This window comes from Eulemur rufifrons, chromosome 27 (assembly GCF_041146395.1).
Source record: "Eulemur rufifrons isolate Redbay chromosome 27, OSU_ERuf_1, whole genome shotgun sequence".
NCBI classification, from domain to species: domain Eukaryota; kingdom Metazoa; phylum Chordata; class Mammalia; order Primates; family Lemuridae; genus Eulemur; species Eulemur rufifrons.
Genome location: NC_091009.1, coordinates 17,331,956 through 17,359,856, shown reverse-complemented (window position 1 = coordinate 17,359,856; position 27,901 = coordinate 17,331,956). Strand labels below are relative to the sequence as shown.

General features: G+C 36.0%; 1 protein-coding gene across 1 annotated transcript in view; it reads right to left on the bottom strand.

Annotated features, from left to right (window-relative positions):
- Positions 1 to 412: 412 nt before the first annotated feature.
- Positions 413 to 27,901, bottom strand: part of ACBD6 (acyl-CoA binding domain containing 6) — a 131,585-nt gene continuing 104,096 nt past the window's right edge. Inside the window, exons 7-8 of the mRNA XM_069459385.1 lie at positions 13,795 to 13,825; positions 413 to 700 (exon numbers count right to left, since the gene is read on the bottom strand). Coding sequence (XP_069315486.1) covers positions 546 to 700; positions 13,795 to 13,825 — 186 coding nt within the window. The 3' untranslated portion in view covers positions 413 to 545. The remainder of the gene's footprint in view (positions 701 to 13,794; positions 13,826 to 27,901) is intronic.

Genomic DNA, 27,901 nt, shown 5'->3' with positions numbered 1-27,901 from the left:
AAAATTCTGTCCTGTCTCTCTTTTGCTTTCTTATTCTTAACACCCCTCTTCTTTCCTGTCTTTCCCATTCTATCTGCCAAAAGAATAGACATTTTAGCTACCTATTCAGATCAGCTGTACAATGCTACAAGCTCATCTGATCTCCACCATACCAGGATTTCATGAAACTTTCCCTAATTGTCAATATAGTGCTGTTGGTCACATTTTACTTTTGCATGTTTTTCAAAAGAGCAGCCATGTTTAATATTGTGAAATATGGTCTGTCTCCTCCTCTCCCCACCTCTAAAGCAGTGATAAATTTCAGAGCATGCTCAGCAGAATTGGATTATATTATGCACAGTACACATGTTCATCACCAAAACTGTACTCCCCAAAATGTATGCAAGTAGAATGAATTGCTGAGACTTCAAAATCCCAGTTCCTCAGAACTGATTTTATTAGCCAATGCATACCAAACATGGGTGGTAAAAGAGTATTATTTTTGCAGTTTTCTTTCATAACTGAAGCCCTGTGCTATTACAGACTGTGGTTTTCCAGGCGTTTGATTAAGCTTTGCCAGCCGTGTGCCGCTGCAGCACCAAAGAAACTGCTTTGCAGCCTGTCACCTCTTCCGGCAGGCAGCCATCCTGGTCTCGCAGAGTAGGGTCAGCGCCAGACTGCAGCAGCAGCTCCACGATATCCAAAAACTCACAGGCAGCGGCTGAAAGCAAAATCAACAAATACGACAACAAGTTTACCATGACACAGAGTAACTACTCCACTTCAGCAGGAAAGGAAAGTGCTGAGCACTAAGGAATACTGAACAATGAGCAATGGTACAGCAGCTAAAAAGGATGATTGGGCCTTATAATGAGAACTGTGGCATTACACGGGATTTCTTTTTCTTTGTTTCTGTTTTGTTGAGATAGGTCTTGCACTGTTGCCCTGGCTACAGTGCAGTGACGTCATCATAGCTCACTGCAACTCAGTCAAACTCCTGGGTTCAAGCGATCCTCCTGCCTTAGCTTTCCGAGTAGCTGGGCCTAGAGACATATGCCACCATGCCTGGCTAATTTTTCTATTTTTTGTAGAGACAGGGTCTCATTCTTTCTTGCTCAGGCTGGTCTCAAACTCCTGGCCTCAAGTGATCCTCCTTGTCTTGGCCTTCCAAAGTGCTAGGATTATACGTGTGAGCCACTGTACCTGGCCTGGATTTTCAAGCTTAGGAAAATAAAATTTACCTTCTTGGTCGCCTAGAAATATAAAAAAATATATATTTTTTAAATTGCAAGACTTCTGACTCTAGTCTTTAAGGATAGGATGGAAAGAAAGAATAAAAAATATACTGTTTAGGTATCTATTTTACTTCAATTATTATTTCAAAATAATGATAGGTGTATAGGCTATGTCAAATTAAAAATATTATAAATATCAAAGAAACTATTTTGTTTTCTCTTTGAAGCTGGGGTGAGACGGTAACTAACTAACTGAACGTTACAATTTGTAAATGAAAAATAATAAAGCTGGCATAGTAGTCAGATCATCCCTCTACAAGACCTTTTAAAAAAAATAATAAATAGCACCAACGGGTGTCACTGATATGCTCAAGGCATAGGAAGGGGTAAGAAGGACCTAGATATCAAGATTTATTATAAAGATGGTATGGTATTGCCTCAAGACGGACAAACAGACCAAAGGGTGAGAACAGAGAGCCACCTGTTCTTCTGCACACGTATGAAAACTTGATTTATGACAAAGCTGGCATCACAGATCAGCGAGGAAACGAAGATCCATTACTTAGACGGTACTAAGGTCAGGATTCAAAAGAAAGTGATTAGGATTATAGGATCTCCTTGAGAATTTAAAATTGCCTGCCAAAATAATTTTAATTAACATTTTAATTTTAAATTTCTTCAGAGTTTTATCATGAACCACTGAACACCAAATTAGATTAAAACGGAAGAGTCTCTTAAAGAACAAAGTTAAAGACACATTACCCAGTATCAAGTAGCTGTGAGAAGAGGCTACTCATCCTGCATAGAACTATGTGATATTTATATTTTGAACAATAATCATTTAACCTTTATACTGTGGCTATCAGTTTCAACTTACTGTGAGAAACACTTGGTTACATTTTAAAATGGGACCGTCTAGCAGTGTCAGAGGAATAAGCTTCCCAGTGTATAAATCTGTAACACATGACAATAACCATCATGATCTGTCAGAGCATACTTAGCTCAAATCTAACCCAACACTGAAGCAAGAAGATCAGGGCTAAGTAGATGTGTGCTATGGCCAAAGATATGAAAGGTGGCCATCTCGGACAAAGAGGCATTAATTTCACGTATACCGTACGATGAAATGACTGTTCCAGCAGTGAGGTATAATCTAATCTATGGGTACCAGGAATGGAGCTTAAAATTTTAAATTCCATATCTAGAAGCCTACAGCCAACCAGCTTAGAAAAGGCTCCTTGGGGCTCATGACAATTCCCTAACTTGACAGATGTGAATGAAAGTTTAGCTCAAGTCTAACTATAATGTGAGATTTAAACTTGGAACTTAAGGGTTGCAAAACAGTACTTCAGAACAAGAAATATGCTATCCATATGGAAGGAGTTTTATTAACAAATGCCTGGGGTTTATGCAAAGACAGGCTCACAAGAGAGCATAAACAATGAGGAAGTTGTAGTAGAGAGAAAAAAAGGAAGAGACTAACTTTAAAGGGCAGGAGTCCCTTTAAACCACACAGGTGAATCTTACCCTGACACGGGCACTTGCAGTACTGCTGATAGGCATCAGTTGTGTTGATGTTAGCACAGAGCCTACTTTTACATATAGGTGCCCAGCAAATAGCTCTGTACCCGCAATTAGATGGTGAGCTCCTTGAGTATATGCTTTTTTGTATTCTCTTCTTCATCTAGCACAGTGCTGAGTACTTAGTATTTGCTCAAAATTCATTAGTTAATTGATTTCTCTGCCTTTGGCATCTTCAGTGAAGCATAAGTCACAGAGTAGAGAGTCGTCTTTTAGGAATGTGCAAGCTGCTCATCCTCTCAAAACAGACAAAGGCAAAGAAGATGAGAAAGGAATGAGAAGGAAAGGGTGCTAACATTTTACCAAATTAATGAGGGGATATATTGGTGCCCACAATGTGTTGGGAAATACAAAAACAGTCATAAGCCCATCTTGGAAAAGCTTGAGCAAGTCTATAGGGATTAGAGCAGTTGCTGAATTTATGGTACCCTAGGAACCTCTATTTGTCAAGTGCCATAGAGGCAGCCCTGACACTGGCACAGGTGAAGATGAATTTTCATTCAGAGCAGTGAGCCTTCTGACTCCATTAATCCTCTGGGTTTTGATGATGAATTTCTTTCTTTTTTATTTTATTTATTTTCACACTAATGCCTCCTCCCACTGCCCTCTAACAGTGTGGAGGGAATAGAACAGATGGTGCTTTACGTGGAAGACCGAGGGCTCATGAGGATACAAAGCCTGCCCACTCTGAAATCACATGACTGCACGTGCAAGGAAAAGCCTTGATTTCCCCTGGGAGACACAGATGCAATGATATTAGTATTCCCAGTGGAGGAAGAGGAGGGGAAGGCTAACAGGCCATTTATAAGGAAGACCACATTTATATCAATATACTCTTCAGCAAGGACCATGCTTAATCACAAAATAAAAGGAGAACCAATATCTGAAGAGTTAAAAAAAAAAAAACGCAGGTAAATATAGGCAAATAAGGGTTTTTAGTATGCTGCCACACAAAGCCCATTTAGAATGAACTAGTAAGGATATACAGTAGTAGAATACTGGCCTCTAGTTAACCTGTGATTGGCTCTGACCCAGTTTTAATCGGAAGAAGCCAGGATTTACAACCTGCTTAAGGATGGAGTTTGACAACTGCTATAATCAGAAGAGCTGTCAACACAAGGACAGCTGTCAAGCCCAACCATAACTCATAAAAAGTAATAGCTAAACCCCAAAGACACCCCCAACACTGTCTGCACTCACTGGATTTAACCATACTTATAGTCTTATAAAAGTTCCAAGAATAGGTTAAGGGTCTTAAAATCAAATCAAATCAACAAATAGCTGCTGAATGCCTACTAAATAAAAAGGGTTAAATAACATCAGTGACTAAATGAATATGCCCAGCAGATTCTTGGGCATACAATAGGTGCTTAACAAATGGTAATTATTACATACAAGACTCTGTTTTGACCACCTTAAAAACTGGCACAAGTCCAGGGACATAGTAAAAAAAATCTAAATTAAAAACAAATCACTCCTATAAGTGGTTATTAATTAAACTTAAAATATTAATTTTTATAAAATATTCCAGAGCTGTCAGAATATTTTAGTTTTATATATTTGTAATGCCAGAACTTCTAACAATATTATTTTAGTGTTCAATTATATTGGCTATAACATGTATGATATTTGTTTTGTACTTTCCACAATGATTAATACAACCTGAGGAACAGAAAAAGTTGTTTTACTAGATGAATTTTTGGCAAGATTCTTGAATCAGGAATAGTTTTTATTAATGTCTAAACTCTCAGTGAATAGAAATAAGAATATAAAAGCACATAGATGAACAGATATATTGATAGGTGTTTACTCACACGTATAGTCTTGAAAATTAGACCTGACTTACCAATAATAAAGGATTTTCCTTAATTTTATTTCTATAAAAGATTATTTTCCATAGAATAATATCTGCTTTAAAAGGCTGCCAGGAATATAATTATTTGTAAAGTTATAAAAAGAAGACCAGATATGCAATCAGAAGACCTGCACAAGTGTCTTGGCTCTGCTGCCTACAACTGAATTGCCCTGTCAAGGTTGCGTCACCTCTCTGGACTTCAGTTCTTCTTTTTCTTTTCTTAATTTATTCTTTGGACATCAGTTTTTCATCTGGGAGAAAGCAACACCTAGCTCAGACAGTTGTTGGAAAGATTAAATGAGATTTTACTAATACAAACAGAGTCAGTAACACTACCACCACACATCTGTCTAGGTTTGGGCTTTTTTTGTATGTAAACCTTATATTAGAGTAAAAAATACATACAGAAGAATATCAAAATCATACACAGTTGGCTCTTGAACAATGCAGCAATTAGGGGCACCAACCCCACATGAAGTAGAAAATCCGCACATAACTTTTGACTCCCCCAAAACTTAACTATTAACAGCCTGTGGTTGATTTGAAGCCTTACTGGTAACATAAGCTGTTAATTAACACATATTTTGTATGTTATATGTATTTTATAGTGTATTCCTACAATAAAGTAAGCTAGAGAAAAGAAAATGTTGTTAAGAAAATCATAAGGAAGAGAAAATACATTTACGGTACTGTGTTGTATTTATCGATACTGTAAGTTTATTTCATCTGTTTATAAGATGAATCGTCTGTCTGAAATGGTGGGCAACTGCAGCTGCAGACCTCAATCTACGGTACATATCAAGCAACTCAACTTTTTCTTGTAATATCATGACTTTTCTCTGCTTCCTGGGAGCACTTCCAGCATCACTAGTGGCACTTCATATGGGTCCCATGGTGTTATTCAAGGTTTATGGTATTGCACTAAACACGATGAAAAATATAAGAGAACCGCAAGAGATCACTTTTTACTGCAGTACTCAATTTACCAGAAAGAGGAGCTGTTCACACAGAGATGATTAGCATCATATGGTATTTTAGGCAGATACTCTCAACACTTGAGCTCACTGCAATAACAGGAGGTGACTATGAAATGATTATAGGATGTATTATACTATAGTTAATTTTATGCAGTTCTGATTTAATACTGCATCTTTATGTTTACATTTCTCTTACTTATAAATGGCATCATGTACAGTCTGTGTGAGTTTTGATAAAATTTAACTTTTTATAACCGATTTGTGTATAGCTTGTTAGTAAATGAGTAAATAGACTAGTATTTACACATATTTTTATGCTTTCATGATATACCTTTTTCTTAATTTTTTTGATATTTCTAGGCTAAACAGTTGTGTGTCTGTTTTTTCAAACTGTCACAAATCTCCAAAAAAAGTTTCTAATATTTATGGAAAAAATCTGCATATAGGTGGATCTATGCAGTTCACTCGTGTTGTTCTAAGGGTCAACTGTATATAAATTTTCTTAAGATGACGTTGGGCACAGTGTCTAATGCCTATAATCCTAGCACTTTGGGAGGTCAAGGTGGGAGGATAGCTTGAGATCAACCTGGGCAACATTGCAAGACCCTGTCTCTACAAAAATAAAAAAATCAGTTGGTGTGGTGGTGTATGCTTGTAGTCCTAGCTACTCAGGAGGTTAAGCCAGGAGGATCACTTGAACCCAAGAGTTAGAGGTTGCAGTGAGCTATGATCAAGCCACTGCACTCTATCCCAGGCAATAGAGCGAGACTCTGTGTCAAAAAAAAAAAAAAAAAAAAAAAAATTTCTTAAGATAAACCTATCCATGTAACTAACACATAGCTCAAGAATCAGATTATTATTAGAATCTCAGAAGCACCTCTGCCCTGTTAACCCCTTCTAGTTGTTATCTGCCTATTTCCAAGGTAATCATTATCTTGTCTGCTAATGGTAGAGATAAGTTTCTCTTGTGTTTGACCTTTATATAAATGGGAAGCATACTGTATATACTCTTTTGTGCCTGGCATCTTGAGCTCAACAGTATGTGTGAGATTCATCCAAGTGGTTATATGTAGTTGTAGTTCATTCTCATTATTGTATAGTATTCAATTATATGAATACCTCAGATTATTCCTAATCAGATCTCATAATTCTTGAATCTGAAGATTCCAATGTTTAATCAATTCTGGAGATTATCAGTAAATATATCTTATCAGTAAATATATCTTCAAATATTGATTCTCCCCTAATCTTTCCTTCTGGAACTCCTATTTAAAAATGTTGAACTTTCTCATTCTATTTTTAATGTCTCTTTTACATTTCCCATTTCTTTATCTTTCTGCGCTGCCTTTTTGGTAATTTCTTTAGAACTATCTTTCAGTTTGCCAATTTTTTCTTTACTTGTGCTAATTCTGCACCTTAACCTATCCATTGTAAAATGTCTATTTTCTCACTTATTGAAGTTCTATTTGGTTCTCTTTCAAAGATGCCTGTTCTTTTTGGGGGTACACCTTGTTCTTGTGTTTTTGATTCCTTGATTTAATACAGATTTTTTTTCTGATCAATTTTATCTATTAGTTTTACTCAAGTTCCTCAAAGTCCAATACTGTGGTTTACTATGTCTGCTGACATTCACTCAAGTGTATTTTGTAATTTTGGATTGTGAGATTATTCTCAGTAGAGCTTCACTCTGAAGGAATTCTCTGCTATCTAGGTTCAAGATATATCACTGAAGAAAGGTTTAGCACTGACTTCTGCCAGGTCCCTCAGGTGGTAAACCAGCCCGAGTATATTTATCATATTGATTTTGTGACTTCAAGATTCCTGAAATAATCAGAGTATAAATTTGAACCCTACACTTGTGTGAGATGGGGCTTTTGTTCCCATTCAGATACTGGTCTTAGGCAGATAAGCTTCTTTGTCTTCCTTATAATGGAGGGCCAAGTTTTTCTAATCTAATCTTTTTGTTGTTGTTTTTTAGAATTGAGGGTATAGCCTTTTGAAGGTCCTGGCTCCTGTGCAGGATCTCAGTATCGAGTCCTTATCACTTCTGGTTTAAGAGGCCCATTTCCAGGCAGTGTTGGCACCAAAACCCAAGCCCAGAGTTTTCCCAGATAGAATGTTTGCTCACACACTTCTATGGTTATTGGGTCCTTCTTTGTTGAGTGGGAAGTGAAGGAATCTGAGGACATCTCTTATCTTAAAAAGAATGGTATATTTTATCCAGCAAATAGTAGGTACTTAATAAATATTTGTTGAATGAATGAAATATAATTAAGAAGAAAAATCATATTCATAGTACTAATGGAGCTTATGATATCCAGATTTGAAATTAATTTTGAACAGGCAATATATGCATATGTTTCCAAATACAGAAGTTATAACAGGGTTTACCAAAAAGTTTTTATCTTATTCTTGTATTCTAGGCCCCCAGCTCCTCTTCCCCTAGGAAACCAACATTATTAGCTTTTTATGTATCTTTCTGGAGATATCTTATGCATTTACTACCAGCAAACATGTATAGAGAGCACACTACAGTGGTTCTACATTTTAATCTTTTCTTTCAACAATATATCTCAGAGATTTTCTGTATTGGTACATAAAGAAAATAGGGTTTTTGAAGCCAGCCAGAAAGGCCTTTTGAAAATCCCTACCCTATAGGGATATATATACATATATATATATTTGCATATATATAGGGATATATATGTCTATAAATGCATTTTAAATATATCAAACTTAAATGGTCACATTCCCACATCCATAAAGGCATTCATCCCTAATGGGTAACGGGATGACAGAGTGACTCATCTAAATTCTCAAGGGCACATTCAGTCTGGTTTAGTTGTTGCTACAGTTTCTGGAAGGGAGAAATAAAAGGAAGACACAGCCCATGCTCCTGAGAAGGCAATGAAAACATCTCAATGAGAGATGAAAGAAAGAATGAGGGGATGGAAACAGCTGATTCAGCAGAGCATGTGGATACGCTGGCAGGGGTTGTCTTTGTAAGCAGAGCAGGGAACTCTGGACCTTACGCCAAATATTTTAGAGTAAAAGAAAGCTGGCCTCGGCCTGTAATCCTAGCACTCTGGGAGGCTGAGGCAGGTGGATTGTTTGAGCTTAGGAGTTCGAGGTTGCTGTAAGCTAGGCTAACGCCACGGCACTCTAGCCCGGGCAACAGAGCAAGACTCTGTCTCAAAAAAAAAAAAAAAAAAAGGCAAGCAAGCAAGCTGGCCTTTTCAGGAAAAAGGGGTAGCCCTGAATTTTGTGAAGTCCTTACAACCACCGTGAAAAGCTTATTCTTCCTCTTTCCTGACTCTCTGTGGTTGTTTGCCTCACACCTGATTATTCCATATTGCCATAACAGCTGTGGGGTAGCTGAGAAAAGGTTTTTCTGGGTTGAAAAAATTAGGGTTTAGAACAGACAGGTCTTAGTAATATTAGAGGAGTCATAACAGAAACATCAAAAACATGTTTGAAGAATAAGTGATATGAATGCTGTAGAAGAAGGCCTGGGAAAACATTCATTCTTCTTGCCTTTCCTAGTAAACTTAGAGGCATGGACTTGAATTTCTGGTTCTCTTAGGCAAAGAGCTTTATTAAGCTCTTTGAGTTTTGATTTCCTCATTTATAAAATGGGGAAAACAATAACTACTATATAGAGGGCTGTTTATAGACAGGAGCCTACAGATTACCTGTATACTGTATTGTATATGCACATTTCTAATGGTTCTTTTAAAGGTATTTGATTCTTCCCTGAAGTGGCAGTTATGAAAAAAAAAAATAGAAATGAAAATTAAAGGTATTTGATAACATAAAATATGTATATATGTATGTAGTGTGTGTATGCACACATGTATATGTGTGTAATTTTAATTAACAAATATTACAAGCATGGTATACAGAGGAATATAGAGGCTAAAAGACAAATTTTGGGCGATTACAAATCGCTGCAATAAATGTTCTTAATCATGTTTCATTATATATATGTTCAGGAGTTTTTCTGGGGTATATATATCTAGAAGTGGAATACTGGGTTGTAGAATATGTGTACCTTCAGCTTTACTAGATCTTGCCAAATGGATGTCAAAGTGGTAAAGTGGTTGTAAAAGTTGACACTCATCAGCAATGTATGAGAGTTTCTGTTGCTCTACACATCCTAATACTAATATTTCTAAATGTTTACATGTTGTCAATCTGATCAGTGTGAAATTGTATCTAAATGTTTTAATTTGCATTCCCTGATTATTGTTGGGAGACAATTCTGGAAGGGTCTCTTGCATTTCTGCCTATCTTACATACAGAGGTACTGACAGCTTTCATTTTAGACTATCTTTTCAAGGATGTTTGTATATTGAACAACCTTGACAACAGAGAGAGTATTTCTTCCAGAGCAGGTTTGTTTACTGTCCAGAATAATAAATATAATATATCCTCCTGGGCAAAGGTTGAGCAGGTTTGCTTACAGCCAATTATAAAAGACTGGAGTTCCCTAAGATTAGGATTCCTAAACTATGATACACTATGTGTGCAGTATCTACCTGGACCTCTCTGCATTGCTCCTGTGGGACTCTGGAGGCAAGGGGAAATGACAAAAACATGAAGCTCATGTCGCTTGCTGTACCATGGATAATCTGATTCAGAAGTTTTGTTTCTGATCCAGAAGTTTTGTGTCTTTTGCCAGCAACCATGAAACTGTTTCAGGCTAACTTGTTAACTGGTAAGTAGGGTACGATCTTAGACTATTAATCATTCTTGATACTTATTAGTGAGGTTGAGCATCTTTTCTTTTTTGTTGGCTATCTGGCTCTTCCCGTTTGTGAATTTACTATCCATTTTGGGGGGGATCTATTTTTCTATGGGATTGTCTTTGCTATCGAATGGGTAAATGTTCTTTATGTATTCTAAATACTAAGCCTGTACTTGCATTTTAAATATCTTCTCCCAGTCTGTAGCTTGTATTTTTACTTTGCTTATACTATCTTTAATTCTACAGAAGTTTAAATTTTTAATATGGTCAAATTATTGTAATTTAAATTATGGTTTATATTTTTTTGTGTTTTGTTAAGAAACCATTTCTTAATATACAGATGGCCCCTGACTTACAATGGTTTGACTTACGTTTGTGAGCCTGCAATGGATTTATTGGGGTACTAAATGCATTTTTGACTTATGATATCTTTGGCTTATGGTTTGTTGATCAGGGTGTAACCTCATCATAAGTTGAGAAGCATCTGTATTCTTCTAAAAGTTTAAAATTTTGCTTTTCCCTATTTATACCTTTGATCTACCTGAAATTGATTTATGTGTGTGAGGTAAGCTGTTTTAGTTATTTTTTGCACAACAAACTACCCAAAACCTGTTGGCTTAAATACGATAATGTATTATTTTTCACAATTCTGTGGGTTGACTAGATGGAAAGGAATCAATTTTTAATTTTTTTCATTTTCTCTATTGTTTTTCTATTCTTGATTCCATTTATTTCTATTCTAATCTTTATTATTTCCTTTTTTATGTTTTCTTTAGGCTTAGTTTCTTATTCTTTTTCCAGAGTCTTAAGGCATAAGGTTAGCTTATTGATTTCCAACATGACAGTGTAAGAAGCTACCCTGACCTGCTCCTCTGTGAAACTGGTGAAAAATATTTTTAAAAATACAGACATTTGGGCTGAGTGCAGTGGCTCATGCCTGTGATCCCAGCACTTTGGGAGCCCCAGGCAGGAAGATTCCTTGAGACCAGGAGTTTGAGACCAGCCTAGGCAATATAGTGAGACCCCCATCTCAATAAAAATTTTTAAAAAATTAGCCAGGCATGGTGGCATGCACCTGTAGTCCCAGCAACCTGGGAGGCTGAGGCAAGAGGATTGCTTGAGCCCAGAAGTTTGAGGCTACAGTGAGATCTGATCATCCCACTGCACTCCAGCCTGGGCAACAGAGGAATACCCTGTCTCTAACAAAACAAAAATACAGACATTTAAACCTTCTGCCTTCATTATTATAGCTTTAAAATAACATCTTAATATTTGGAAGAATAAGTCTCTCTTGTTTTTCTTCAAATTGCCTTAGGTATTCTTGGCTCTTTTTTCTTCCATATGAATTTTAGGACAAGCTTGTTAAATTCCACAAAATACCTGCTGGGATTCTTATAAAAATTGTCTGAATTGTAGTTTGGCTTGTGAAGAAATGATCCTTATGGTATTGAGTCTTCCCATTTAGGAACATGGACTATCTTTAATAAATGTCTTTTAAAAAATAATAATTTTTTTCTATGAAAATTTTACATATATTTTGTCAGGTTGAGTCCTAGGATTTAGTTGCTATTGTAAATAATATTTTAAAACATTTTTAAATTTTTCATCTTTTTATACTGTTTAGAATGAAATTTTAAAAACTGATGTATTCAGCATCCTTGTTAAATTGCATTATTAGATTTAACAATGTGACTGTAGAGCCTCTTGGATTTCTATGTAGCTAATTATATTGTTTGAGAATGATGATGGTTTTGCTTCTTTTTATCCATCTCATGCATCTTTTATTTCTTTTGTTTTTTTATTTTGTGTAGTCTAGAATTCCAATACAATATTAAAGAGAAATATTATGGTACACATCCTTTTCTTGTTTCTGATTTTTAAAGAAATGCTTCAAATATTCCATCTTTAATAATAATGTCTGCTCTGGGTTTTCAACATACAATTTAATCAGACCATAGAAGTTTCCTTCCATTCCTAGTTTAAGAGCTTTTATCATAAAAAAAATTATGTAATATTTATTGAGTACATACTAGGTGTCTGACATTGTTCTAAGCACTTTACAAGGATTAACTCATTATATTCTCATAACAAATCTCTGAGGGTATTATTCCTACTTTATCATGAGTAAACTGAGATACAATGCATTAAATAATTTGTCCAAGGCTAGTAGTAGAATTAGAATTCTAGAATCAAAAGTCTGGCTTAAGAGCACAAAATCTTAAACACTTTTCTATACGGCTTCTTAAAATGAATGTTGAATGTTCTCAAATGCTTTTTCTGCATTTGAGTCAATCATGGTTTTTCACCTAATTTGCTAATGTGGAAAATAACATTAATAAATTTTTTAACGTTAAATCATCCTTGAATTCCCAGGGTAAATCCAACTTGGTCATAACATACCTTTCTTTTAAAAATATTGACAGATTTTGTTTGCTTATATTTTATTTAGGATTTTTGCATCTATGTTCAAAAGTGAGATTGACTCATAATTTCCTTTTTCCTGCTGGTTTTGGTACCCAGGTCATACTAGCTAAACTCATAAGTGAGTTGGGGCAGGCATTTGGTGACAGGCATTTCAATCTTCACTATTAGGCTAATATATATAGATAGCATAGTATCTAGTCCAGTAGTTTAGACTCCTAGATAACCCAGCAAGGTTCCTGGTATCTAAGAAAATGCCAAGCAGTGGAAAATTGTCTAGGGGCACCTGAGCCATTTGTTACTCAATGGCGGTCTAGGCCTGCCAACAAAACAGCCTAATGTATTCCCTCCCAAAAGGTCTGAATGTGGTTGATCCATAATCTGGTTTAAATATCAATGGCTGTCTTTTATTCAACCACATTCACACCCAAACAGAATATTTTATTTACTAGCACTTTACAGTTTACAAAATACTTTAATATCTTTTCTCTCACTGAATTTACCAAGTAGTTCTCTAAGAGCCATATTATTATTTCCATTTTGTGAATTATTTTTTCTCATTTTACAGATTACTTAACTAAGCTAATAAGTTTGTAGGGGAAATGAGTTTAAAAATCAAGTTTATTTCCTTTACTTCAATTATGTCAAGAAAGTATTTTTTGTAGGAGAGACGTTAGATTCTACAGTGACAATGGTTAGCCTCTCACTTGTCACTGACAGTACCAAGAATGAAATAATGAATTTTCAAAGGGGGGTTGGAGGAGGTTCCATTTCTGTTGGCAGAATAGAAATCTTTAATTTACTATGAATGTGACCATAAGAATTTTAATATATCTCTAACTTTCTAGGTTATTAATCTTATTTTGTAAACAAAAAGTTATTGTGTCTCTGCTAGCTGCCAGGTACTTTTCTAAGCACTATATAGGGATGGACAAAGTTGAGATAAGCTAACAGACAAAATGCTCAAACATTATATTTAATAATTTAGAAACATCTTACCATAATGTAGAGCTGTTTGACCTTCATTGTCCTATAAAAGAAAAAAACAATACATTTTAGAAGTCTAAGTAATTGCAAAAGTATGAAAGTCATAAACAATAGCAAATATATCTGATATACCAAAGTTCTATAGGTTTATCAGACACAAGAAAAGAAGAAATCAGTTCTTTGAGCCTCACGGTAACTTTTGACCAACCATCTTGAAGGATGGAAGAATGACTTGTACATTGTAGCAGCTGCAGTAGAGGATAACCAGGTATCTGCAGATAATAAACCAAAGGGAATCCCTTAAAACGTGGCAGTTTGGTTACTCAGCAGCAGAAAAGTTGACACTGTATCATTTGTTTTGGTCAGTATTAGAATGGTGTTTTCCTAAGCTTGTCCCCAAATCTATCTAGCAAGTCTGTGATTTATAGAAAGAGTGGGTAGCTTTTTAATCCTCTTTCAAAGACTCACAAATTCCAGGCTAACAACATTAGGTTTCCTAACCAGATCAAATATCAAAGAAATGTGATTCCCTGAAGTTGCTAAGAAAGCCAAGGCTTCTCATAGATTTACTCAGGAAACTCCAACATTTCAGTTAATTTTTTTCTTTTAAAACCCAAGATATTGTAACTACATATACTAATTATAGCAGAGTTGAGTACTTTTTTAGCAATGCTACCTCTTAAATTGAGAGCAGCTGATCATATTACGTGAGTAACAAATAATCAGAAAAAGGACACAGGTGAAAAGTAGAACTTAGTAATTAATTTGATAAGCACTTTGTAATATGCATGACATTATGCCCCTGGTAATTGAGAATAAATGCCAAACTATTAATATGAATAACTTGGAGAGAGTGATATTATGATAAACCAAACTATTCTTGGGTACACCCCCAAATCTGCCTTTCCTACTTCCTAAAAGTTGAATTTAGGGGTGGGGGGTTGGCTCCAGAACTTTTTGGTCATGGGTCTCCCTATTTAATCGTCTAGGAAGAAAAGCAAGAAATTGCCACAGGAAACTTATTTTCTGGTTCAGATAGGTAGTAAGAAAAATTCATGGCAGGGAGATGACCTTGAGGCAGTGTAGTTTGTTTTCCTACTAGGGTATAAAAGTTCTGATTGGACTTGGAGGTGAGGCGTGTTGGAATGGGTGAGAGGAGATAAGAAAGAAGTCATTTGGGGGACAGGGCTACATTTGGCTGAGGTGCAACAGCATGGCCAAAAAGCATCAAAAGGCTAATAAACTCTAAGGAAAGTAAAAGAAAGAAAGCACCAAAAAGTCAAGAAGCACAAGAGATTATTTTTGCTCACATTTTTCTTGTCTTTTTAGATACAGCCCCTACCTTGCTATTCTTTGACTTGTTCTTCCCTTGAAATTAAGGGCAGACAGGGGAAGAGAGCTGAGGCAGCTATAGTGAACAAGATCTGAGTGATTCTCATGCAGAGCAGCATGACAATGTGAAGTTGTGCTCCAGAATATTTTGTCTTGCTTGGCTATAGTTAAGGACCAGTTAGAAAGAACAGTACTAACCATTGTGGCTTAAGACTCACATCTGCTTTGCCAGCTTCCAATGTTAATAGGTATGTATGTGTATATACATATAACATGAACACACCTGACACATTTATATACTCATATTTATAGTTTAAATGTGAATGTCCAGCAATAAAAAGCAACTTCAGAAAGGCCTTAATCTACTGCAATTTCGGGACTCTACTTATGCATCCATCATGTAAGGTTACATTTTCCATAATTCTCCATCTTTAGGAAGTATAATTCTCTTGGTATTTGTACATAACTTTCATGTTTAATCACTGTGTTCATATATACTCCAAGTTCAGTTCCTTTTGATTTCTAATTCTTTATCTTCACTAGGGAGGCAGAAGAAAGAATAATTAATTTCTTTTAATCACTTTTACCAATGAATACTCCAGCCCAATTTCTGATTAATTAATTAAAAGTAGTTACTGAGTTCCTATTATGTCCCAGTCACTCTTCTACGCACTAGAAACACAGAGATGAACAAAACAGAGAAAGTCCCTGGTGTTATAAATCTTATATTCTAGTGGTTGGGGAAGCAATAAGCAAATAAATATATTTAATAATAGACAGTGATGAGTATTTTAGAAAAAAATAAGGCAGAGCAAGAGACTAGAGTGATGTGGGGTGCTATTTCAGAAGGAGAGGACAGAGAAGGACTCTATGAGAAAGCATGTTTACACAGAAAATTGCGGAAGACACTAAGATGGCCATGTAACCCAACTGAGCAAATCATACACCCATCATCTTCCTTGTCTGGAAGTATGTTACTCAAGCCATGCCAATTAAAGTTTTCCCTCAGAATTTTTCAAAATGGAGCTAAGGGACGGCAGCGTGTGCACAGAGAAGGTTCTTTCCTCTCTGATCAAAAAAGTAAGGTGTAGTGAAATAAGCCAGACACACAAAAGGACAAAGACTGCAAGATTCCACTTACATGAGATAACAAGAGTAGTCAGATCCATTAGAATAGTGGGTACCAGGGGCTGGGGGAGGGGAAGCATAGGCAGTTAGCTATGGGTACAAAGTTCCAGTTTGGGATGGTAAAAAACTTCTGGAGATGGATGATGGGGATGATTGCTCAGAAATGTAAATATATTTGATGCCATTGAATTGTACATTTAAAAATGGTTAAAATGGCAAATTTCATGTATATTTTACCAAAATATAAAAGAGAGAAAAAGAAAAGAGTTATGAGCCAAAAGCGGCAAATGGCAATGTTCTCCACTTCCTGAAGAGAATCGGTCTGCAACAGGAGAGAATAAAGTACTCAAAAAGAAAAAAGTAGTGGTCACAGATGGAGAGAGAAATAGGGCCTCAGATTTTTGTCATTTCAACTACATACTTGCCTTCTTTGTTAGGCAAGCCAACAACAACAAAATACTCCTTAGACAAACATGATCTTTTTGTCACCTACAAACAAGACTCCTAACACAGAATGCGAGACATTTTGTGAACAAAGCCTTGCTCATCTCTTTGCCAATTCCTTCCCTTCCCAATTTTGTGACTGCCAATTCCCAATAAGAATACCTATCTGGATTCCCACAGCAGTAAGCGCTCTTTACTCCACTGGCAAACCATCCCCCAACATTTTAAAGGTAATGTCTTGCTCTTTTCTCATGTTTTAATATCCCTCTTTGATATATGTGAGCATTTGAAATAGACTTATTTTATAGTCCCTATATTTCTTCTATCTGAGTTTAGGAAGGGGATGTTTGTTGTGCTGGCTGACATATACTTACTATAGATTGCTTCCTGTGTACTTTTTAATTTTGGACTATCAGTTCACTTTAAGTTGGGTTTTTCTGTGAAAAATTCTGTACTGTGCTCTCTGGATTGAGAGACACACAATGGTTTTGCTCTGTTTCTGCCAAGCACCCCAGAGATATTATCAGCTTGAGATCCCCTAACTCAGTTCTTAAGCCTGGGGATTTTTGAACACTTAAGAAGTAGAGAAAGAGTGCCTCTGGAAGGGATGGGAGATGGCTGACCAGGGACACCAGCTGCCAGATCATCTCAGAAAGAAGGAAAAGTTTTAGATGAAAACCAAAAAACAAATGAACAAACAGTCATAGATTGGGTCTAATTCTGAGGGAAAAGTGCCAGAACCTACAAGAGATTCCATGGGAAGAAGTTGAGGAGCAGAACAAGGAGGAGCAAGACATTAGCAGAGGGCAGCCCTGAGAGGCTTGGAGTCTAGTGAGAAGGGTAGGTAGAGTGGTTTGTTTCTTCCTCCCTTACATCTCTGGCAGTCATCAGGCTCCCGAGTTGCAGGAGAGGCTTTCTACCCTCATGAGCCCCAAAGCTGCCACCACTAGTGAACTGGAAGCTTCTTGAGGACAAAGCACCAGGCTGTCAGCCCCCTTGAGGTGCTTCCCATCACCACAAAGCTGAGCCGAGATGGCAGGCGCCATATTGCTTTTCCACCCACTGTGTGCCTTTGTCCTCCCCATAGGGCTTCAGTTGTGAAGTTGGACTGAATTTGGTAAATTTAGTGAGTGTGTGTATAGACAGTGCACCTTCCATGACAGGAAAACATGAAAGGTCCATTGCTATCTTCTCTTTGGGAGATACAGCTCAGGTGTGAGACCTGCATCAGCAAATGTATGGTCTTCCTTGGCTTAGAAGCCCTGCTGTTTTACTGGTGCTATTATTTCTCGTAACTGTAGCTTCTAGGGTCACACAAGGGATATATCAATTACATGAAACTCAGGACATTCCCAAGTGCAGTGTCCCCATCAGGTATTTATCATTCTTCTGCAGTTCCTTCCAGTCCAGATTAATTTACCAATCAAGTGGTCATTTTATCATTGTAAATAATGTTACTTAGTAATATAATTGACATCCTTAACTTCATGATGTTACCAGGGAACTTAAAACATTTTTACCTAAGGTCAGATTTTCTTTCAGCAGGGGAAAATGTAATCAATTTTATAGTATGTTATTAAACTTACATAAAATTTCCATTTAGAAGTAAATATTTTTGGGATATCATAGGATTTTGCCAACTCTTTCTGTCTGTCTCACTTTAAGAATTTTGGCTGCTCGTGCCTATAATCCCAGCTTTTTGGGAGGCCAAGGGTGGAGGACCACTTGAGGCTAGGAGTTCAAGACCAGCCTGAGCAACATAGTGAGATCCCATCTCTACAAAAAATAAAAAAAATTAGCCAGGCATGGTGGCGTGTGCCTATAGTTCCAGCAACTCCAGAGGCTGAAGTAGGAGGATCACTTGAGCCCGGGAGTTTAGAGTTACAGTGAGCTATGATTGTGCCACTGGACTCCAGCCTGGGTAACAGAGTGCGAACTGTCCCCCCACCAAAAAAATTTTAAAAATAAACAAATAAATAAATAAATTTCTCCCACACCACATGTTCCTTTTTTCTTTTTTGGTTTCTATACCTAAGTGAATTGTGCTATATTATTTTACTATGCTGATTATAATTATTATTTTTTTTTTGTGCTTGAAACATTTTTTTCTTTATTTTTATTTCAGCATATTATGGGGGTACAAAAGTTTAGGTTATGTATATTCCCCTTGCCCCCACCCCCTGAATCAGAGCTTCAAGTGTGTACACTGATTATTTAAATCAGGGGGATCTGGTAGAATGATACTGAAACAATACTAATAAGGCCATAGCATATCTGAAAAGATAGAAGCATGAGGATACTTAAGGAAATAGGGGCCTCACAATTCCACATCTGGAAATTTATTCCCGAAGAAAAATGGTCCCATTCTCAAGTCTCCATGTTAATAGATTTGGCTCTACTGTTTACCTAGCTGCTCAAGGCAGAGTGTGAGCTCCAGCCTTGAATTCTCTTTTCCTCATCCTCTATGTCTAATCCATAAGCAACTCCTACTGGGGGTATCTTCCAAAATATATGTTTAAATACCCATTTCTCTTTATCCTTATTGTTATCACGTGTTATGAGTTGAATTGCATCCCTCAAAAAGATATGTTAAAGTTCTAACTTCCAGTACCTCAGAATGGGACCTTATTTGAAAATAGATTTGGAGCAATGCATCCACAAACCAAGGAATGCCAAGAATTGCTAGCAAATGCCAGAAGCTAGAAGAGGCAAAGAAGGATTCCCCCTTACAGGTTTCAGAGGGAGAATGGCCCCACCAACAATAAGTTTCTGTGGTTTTAAGCCACTTAGTTAGTGGCACTTTGTTACAGGAGTCCTAGGAAATAATATCCCACATCAGTACAAACCTCCATCATTTCCTACCTGGATCAATGCAGTAACTTCATATTTGTTCCTCTCCCCCTTCCTGCTGCTGACCCACTCCAATCTATTCTTCAGATAGCAGTTAGAGTGAACTTTTCAAAAGTTAAGCCAGGTCACGTCACTACCTTGCTTTAAAACCCTTCAATGGCTTCCCATTGCTCTTAGAATAAAGTTCAAAATGCTTATCATGGCCTAGGACAGCTGTTTTTAAACTTTTTGGTCTTAGGGCCCCTTTATAGTAACTCTTCAAAATTACTGAGCATCTCAACAGCTTTGGTTTATGTGGTTTAAATCTATCAATATTTACCATATTAGAAATTAAAGCCAAAAAATTTAAAAACCATTACATGTTTCTATAAGCAACATCATTTTCAAAATGAAAATAAGTACATTTTCCAAGAGGAAAAAAAAAGTGAGAAGTATGGCCTTGTTTTACATTTCTGTAAATTTCTTTAATGTCTGGCTAAATAGAAAAGTAATTGGATATTCATACCTAGTTGTGCATTAAATCTGTTGTGGTATCGCATGTGATATGGGCTTTGGGATATGCTGCAACATGCTCATGAGTAAGTATGAAAAAAGGCAAATAATGTCTTAGAATTATTATGAAACAGTTCTGACCTCATGGACCCCATGAACGCAAAAAATTTTACTGAGTGAATAAATAAATGAATCATGGATTTATACAAATTTATACCTGTAAGGATGCTTACTGCTTACATTTATTCATTCAAAAAATGTTCACTGAGTATCTACTATGTGCTAGGCACTGTTTTAAATGTAGTAAACAAAACACGACAAAAGTCTCTGCACTAACAGTGGGGGGCAGGGAATATAGCAAATAAAGTAAAATATATAGTATGTTAGATGATGATAAGTGCTACAGAGAAAAATAAAGCAGGAAGGACGAATAGGGAACACTGGAAGGTAGGGTAGAATGGGTATCAACTTAAAATAAAGTAGTGAGGGTAGGCTTTACTGAGATTACCGGGGGAGAAAAACTGAAGATGGTAAGGGAATAAGTTGGACGAATATCTGGGGGAAAAGTAATAGACAGAGTAAGATGAGCAAGTGCAAAGAAACTGATGTTATGTGCCCAGCATGTCTGAGGAACTGAAAGGAGGCCAGCATGTGACTGCAACAATGAAACCAAGTCAGATCAGTAATAGGAGATTAGGTGAGGGAGGTAAGAGAGGGCCAGATGGCATAGGGCCTTGTGAGCCACTATAAGGATTTTGGCTTTTATTTTTAATTCAATGGGAGGCCTCTGTTCAGAGGGTTCTGAACAGAGGAGTAGAGCTTGACTTCACTTAGGGGTTGAGAAGATCACTCTGGCTGTTAGGTTGAAAACAGATGGAAGGGAAGCAAGAGGACCAGATAGGAAGCTGTTTCAACAATCCAGGTAAAAAATGATGGGGACTTGGGCCAAAGTGCCAGCAGAAGGCAAAGTGAAAAGTAAGATCCTTTAGTAGGACAGAATATAGCACACAAGCAGAGGGTCTGGCCTTAGCTAGGAGCACAGATAGTTTATACATACTAATAGGAGGGAACGTGAACCGTAAAAACACAGATACAGGTAGGTAGGTAGATATAGTAGTGAGAACTTGTATAAATACTGTTTTTTAATGTTTCCTGTTTCCTCAGTTAAATGGGAAGGAAAGTCATCAGCAAAGAATGCGCATGAGGAAGGAGATGTTTGAATTTTGAGAAGAGACCATATGAAAGAGTCATCTAGCAGAGCAGGAGAGCTAACAGAGTAGGGAAACATAGCGTGACTGCTGGGCAGCACTGAGGGCCCACGTGAGATTGGGAGTTGTAAACTTGAAGTGAGCATGGTCGTGTACGTCTCCAGCCATGTTTAGCTGCATGGATAGGGGTATACGAGAGTACTAGAATTCACTTAAACACATGCTTTCTGAAAGCCTGCTACATTCCAGTGATAAGCCAAGTTACAGTCTTTGCCTTCATGGAGTTTACAATCTAGCTTATATATCACAAAATAGAAACAACCTATATATCTAAACAGTGGGATGGCTACAAGTATATCATACTGTAGGTATATGATTAATATATTATACTAGGTAGCCATCAGAAATTATGTTACATAAGAATATTTATGGATATGAGAAGATATTCCTGATAAATAAAGGTTATAAAACTGTGTACAGTATGATCCCATTTTTGTTTTTTAAAAATTAATAAATAAATTAATTATTTTTAACAGATAGGGTACTGTTATGTTGCCCAAGCTCCTCGAGCTCAATTAGTCCTCCCACCTCAGCCTCCTGAGTAATTGGGACTACAAAGCATAAGCCATCATGCCCAGCTCCATTTTTGTTTTTAAAATGCATACCTATCCACAGAAAAAGGATAAGAAAAGCATCAGAATGATAACAGGGATTATTATGAGGATAAGATTATGGATGACTTATAGTTTTTTCTTTATATTAATTTATATTTTGTAAAAATATCTAGCATATATTGATATTACTTTTGTAATAAGAAAAATAAAGAATAAAAAGTTATTTGTACTCTCTCAATTTGAAAATCATCTATGTGCTTACAATCTAATTATTCAGTGATTTAATTTACTTAGCTGTCCCCAAGAAAAACTCATCAAACCCATTAAAATCATGGTTACTTATAAACAGCTCTTTACAAGCATGATAGGCTTACCTACCAATTCGCAATTCCTTTCTTGTTTGCTATGTTCCTCAGATCACCATGTCTAATTTGGGGCTTTTGTGTTTGGATGCAGTGGGCTGAAGTGTTCTACTGTTGAATGTGAAATATTGAGATTTTTGATCTTTCAATTTAGGGCATGTCCATCTAGAAATCAATTATAGCAGGAACATGAACATAAGAACCATGACTCCAGTCACAGAATTGATTGGTAAGTGTTGAATAGAAAGACAGGAAGCCAACCAGGCTGTCCTCTAATTCTATTATCTTTTCTCTCTTCCTAGAGTAGTAGAGAAAGGAACAGTCTTTAAAAAAGATGTTAAGAATTTTCTTTAACTCTGAATTGCTTGTATGTCTAAGCACCTTGGTATGTTTAAAGAATAGGTATTTGAGTGAAACAAAGAAAAGATGATTATTTTAAATTACTTTAATCCAATTGTAGTATTTAGGGACCCAAATGTAAGTTATTCTTCTTATTCATCTTTTGTATGCCTAGCACATAACGGGCACTCAAGAAATGTTCAATCCCTGAATATATATTTATTTGGAATGATTATGATTCACTATTATAAAGCCTATTCAGTTTTTAATCATTATCAATAATTATTTTAAATCAGCTAATATAATATGCTTACTATTATAATCATGATGCTTTAGTAAAACACATCATCTTGTATACAACTATAAAATATTTACCTGTTATTTCTCTTTGTGTGTTAAAATGGAATTTGCATTAAAGCATGAGTATGGCTTCAAACATTTTCTCTTGGTAACCTCAGAATAGGACATAGGAACCAAAACCCTAGTCTTTACAGACATTCTCTTTTAAAATATATTACAAAGAATAAATGGAATTGAATGTCAAGAATGAGTAAGTGAAAGCTTTTACTCATCTGGTTTACAACTTATATCAGCTAATTTTTCTAGATTTAAATTGATTAAATTTTTTGGTTGTTTCATTTCAAATGACCACACCAGAAGAGGGTTGTTTGTCATGATTATTTATGCTTTTCCTTTCTGTTTGAAGGAAATGTTCAAATTTAATAAATATGAAGTTGTTACAAACTGCAGCAAAAACTATTCTAATAAATTAAAACTGGTCATATGCTTGAAATCTTTATAAGGGATTATACATTAGGGTAAAATAAAAATACCCAATTGAATTAAAAATAAACAAAATAACATAATAGAGTTAAAATATAGAAAAATTCAACTATGCTTAAAGTCCAAACTACAAAAGCATAAAAATGTGCACCCCCTACACTACACTTCCATATCCTTTTTGTTTCCAAATAAATAATAAATCTATACAGAACATAAATGAATGACAAAATAATACAGAAAATTTAAAGACCCAGACTCTCAAATAAGAAAAGGGAAAATGTACCCATAATCGTTCTGAATGATTCTTTACCATAACCTTTAGAATGGTAGCGTATCATGGAAATTCCCCTTCCATTTGGCCTGTTCCTCTTTGTTCTGACTCTTACAGGACTCTAAACTATCACCCACTCCTCTGAGATTGGGTTCAAAAACAGCTACTTTTTTTTTTTTATAAATAAGGAGAACCTTGAGGCTTAACATTCCTTACTTAAAACTTTCTCTCTCCTATCACCCCCTTCATCTTTTACCATATTATTAATGAATATGTCTGTTTTTCTGCTCCTTTGAAGTTAAGGACCAGGGCATAATTTAACTTTATTTTTTTCATCCCTTTTATCTAGCACAAAACTTTGCATATAGTAAAAGTTATATAAGAGTAAAGAAAAATAAACTACTTGCAAGAAAACTAAACAGTTGATTTTCTTGATTTTTGGCATTTTCTAGTACCAGGAATAGGGCCCAGAGTACAGGGGGAAAATGTTGATAAGGACTATATTAGACATGTTGTAACTAGTTGGCTCACTGTATAGAAGAATTCTTCTAGCTGGTCTGAGAAAGCAATGACAGGCCAATCTTTGCCTATGAAATCTGGGACACAACAGGAGGCAGCAGCGATATGGAAAGTGAAAGGTTAAAAGCAAGCAAGGAATAAAGAGCAGAAATGGGTAAGAGGGCCAGCAGAGCCTAACGGTAATTAGAAGAAGGAATAGGGCAGCCAAATGGGAGGGAGTTTCCACAATGTCCTGCCATTCTAAAGGTTATAGTAAAGAACCATTTGGGAGGATTATGGGTACACTTTTCCTTTTCTTATTTGAGAATCTGGGTCATTAAACTTTCTATATTATTTTGTCATTCATTTGTGTTCCTTATAGGCTTATTATTTATTTGGAAACAATAAATAACAAATAGTAGCAGGCAGCAGAAATTAGAAGCTGTGACAGAAGTGGCAAGTTGCAGACATTTGAGACCATAGAGAATAGCTAGCCATAAACAGAACTGGGCTGCATGCCAACCAGTAGATTTTAGCAATCTCAAGAGAGAAAGAGAAGCTTTAGCCTTATGTCTCATACCATCTATTATATAAATACCCATGGTATAGTACATTGATTTAAGAAGTAAGCAATGAAGTATAGAATATATTTGAGAAAAAGTATTTTATAGAAAAACAGTTAAAAATAAAAGGCAGAATATAACTGTTCAGCTATTTCAAACAAACAGTTATCTAGAATGTTTAACTTTCCAAAGGGTGCTAGACAGTTGAGAATTTACTAGAGCAAGGAAAGAAAAAGGAACAAACATTGGCTGAATATCTGTCATGAGCTGGAAGTTTTATGAACATTTCATTCTCACAACTCTATTACCTAAATACTATTATTCCTATTTTCAAGCTGAGTAAAATGAGGCTCTGACACATATAACTTGTCCAAGGTTCCAGGCCTTTCTGACATCAAAATACGATTCCTCAACTATGCTACCAAAAAGGAGCAAAGGGAATCAACACAAATAAATACAAATAGAGAGACATGTGGTTAAAATTTTTATTTTTCCAGGTTAAACACAATAGGTGGCTTAAGTTATAGTGTCACATACAGCATGCTTGTGTAATTCCTATTACCATAATCTCAAAACTAATACACCACATTCACAGAGGGAATAATCTTACTCTTTAAGGCTACATACTCTTTACTTCTGCCTCAGTTGACTGCTGTACTTTTTCAAGTATGCATATTTTCAGAAGCTGGAGCTTAGTCTCTCTATATTTTATATTAATGTACTAAGCTGGTCTTGCTTTCAAAGATAGATACATAAGATAACAACCCAAACTATTTTCTCTGTTGAAGGGTGTCTTGTTTACTGCATACTGTTTCTGTAACATTATTCAGTTAAAAATTCAATATACCTTAATCCACTCTATTCTAAATCCCACGATGGTGAATAACCACAATTATAGTGGAGAAATCCAGTAAATTATTCTTTCCATTCACACTCTTACTCACTTTTCACTTCTACAGTAAAAATTTTCATAGGCTGCTAGGTGCAAAAAACAGTTCCTCATTCACAGAGGGTGCTATGAAATAGGCACTTTCCTTTGTTGTTGGTAGGAGCATAAATTAGTATAACTATTTCAGAAAATGCTCATTTCCTTTGGTTTAGCATTTCTAGAAATGTATTCTAAAAAATATTTCAAATATTTAAAAAATCCTATAAAAAAAGAGTTCATTCCAGTATTATCTAGACTAGTAAGCAATTAGAAACAATCTAAGTATCCAACAACATAGAAAAAGTTGAGATTATTATGGAGCAATTTTAAATGATGGTCATAAAGTATTTATAATTTGGAAAATCATTACATTATTATTGGTATAAAATGGAAGAATCAAAAATATTTTAATAGTAAGATCTCAACTATATAAAGCAAGGAAAGAAACCAAAGAACATTATATATTGAAAACATGCTTCAAGAAATCTACTACAATGTATCCAGGGCTTGGTAGTTTGCCCCTGTAATCCCGGCTACTAAGGAGACTGAGGCAGGAGGATGGCTTTGAGCCTAGGAGTTTGTGGCTGCAGTGAGCTATGACTGTGTCTTTACATTCCAGCCTGGTTGACAGATCGAGATCCTGTCTCCTAAAAAAAAAAAAAAATCTACTGCAATGTAAATAGTAGCTATAAGTCTATTGGGTTTTTGTCTTCTTTTTACTTTTCTGTACATTCTAATATTTTCTATCATGAGAAGGTACTACCTTTATAATTAAAAACCTTCAAAATTTCAAGTTACATTGATTTACAATGTAGTAAAGTCTGGCTTGTAGCAGCTCCCTGAAAACTAGCATCATATGCTGGAAATCTGGAATTCTGGGGCTACAATTTTAGAAATCCAATCAAGGTTGAAAGATATGGTATGTGTACTGGGTGAGAGATATAGGTATCAAGCGTCAACAGGCTAGATCAGTTGAATCTAACAAGATGCAATTTACAGAGATAAACCAAAGATCTTGTACCAAGGACCAAATAGTCACAAACTACATTGTGGAGTATATATCTTGGGAGAAACATAAATAGAAGAATAAGGGGCTTTAGTAGAGAGTGAGCTTATTGAGTTTTGATGTAGCTACTCAAAAACAAATTAAATTTTAGAAATGTATTAATAGTTAGATATTGTTAGAATGAGGAAAGTGATAGTCTTGTGGTATGCAGAATTCTAAGGTGACCCGCAATGACCCGTGCCCTTGTATAATCCCCTTGACTTGAGTGTGGGTGTGGGACCTGTGAATATGATGGCATACTACTTCCATGACAGAGGAAGAGATGGAATGGAAAGAGCTGGCATCTCAGGCATTGCTGGTGGGAATATAAAATGGTGCAGCTGCTGTGAAAATGGTACGGTAATTCCTCAAAAAATTAAACATAGAGTATTCATATGATTCAGCAATTTCACTTCTGGGTATATACTCAAAAGAATTGAAAGCAGGGGCTTGAAAAAAATATATATTCATATATATACATTTTTACAGGACAAGGTCTCCTTCTGTTGCCCAGGCTGGAGTGCAGTGGCATAATCACAGCTGACTGCAGCCTCAAACTCCTGGGCTCAAGGGATCCTTCTGCCTCAGACTCCCAAGTAGCTGGGACTAGAGGCACATGCCACACCTTGGCCTCCCAAAGTGCTAGGATTATAGGCATGAGCCACCACACCTAGCCTCGAACAGATACTTGTATATCCACATTCACAGCAACACTGCATACAATAGCCAAACGGTGGAAACAACCTAAATGTCCATCAGCAGATGAATCGATAACAAAGATGAATAACACACCCAGTTGACTATTATTCAGCTTTAAAAACAAATGAAATTCTGACACATGCTACAACATGGATAAACCTTGAAGACATCATGCTAAGAGAAATAAACCAGGCATGAAAGGACAAATATGATATGATTCCACTTATTTGAGGTACAACAGAGCAGTCAAACACACAGAGACAGAAAGTAGAATGGTAGTTCCCAGAAGCAAGGCTGAGGTGGGGATGATTGGGAGTTATTATTTAATGGGTACAGAGTTTCAGTTTGGGAGGATAAAAACATTCTGGAGATGGATGATGGTAATGATTACACAACAATATGAATATTCTTAATGCCAGGGAATTGTTTACTTAAAAATGGCTAAAATGATAAATTTTAACACAATAAAAAAATACCAAGCCCAAAAGATCCTACTGGTACGTTAAATTCGTAAGAACACAGCTCTACTTTCTATTCCTTTCCTTCTGTTTACTTTCTGTTTT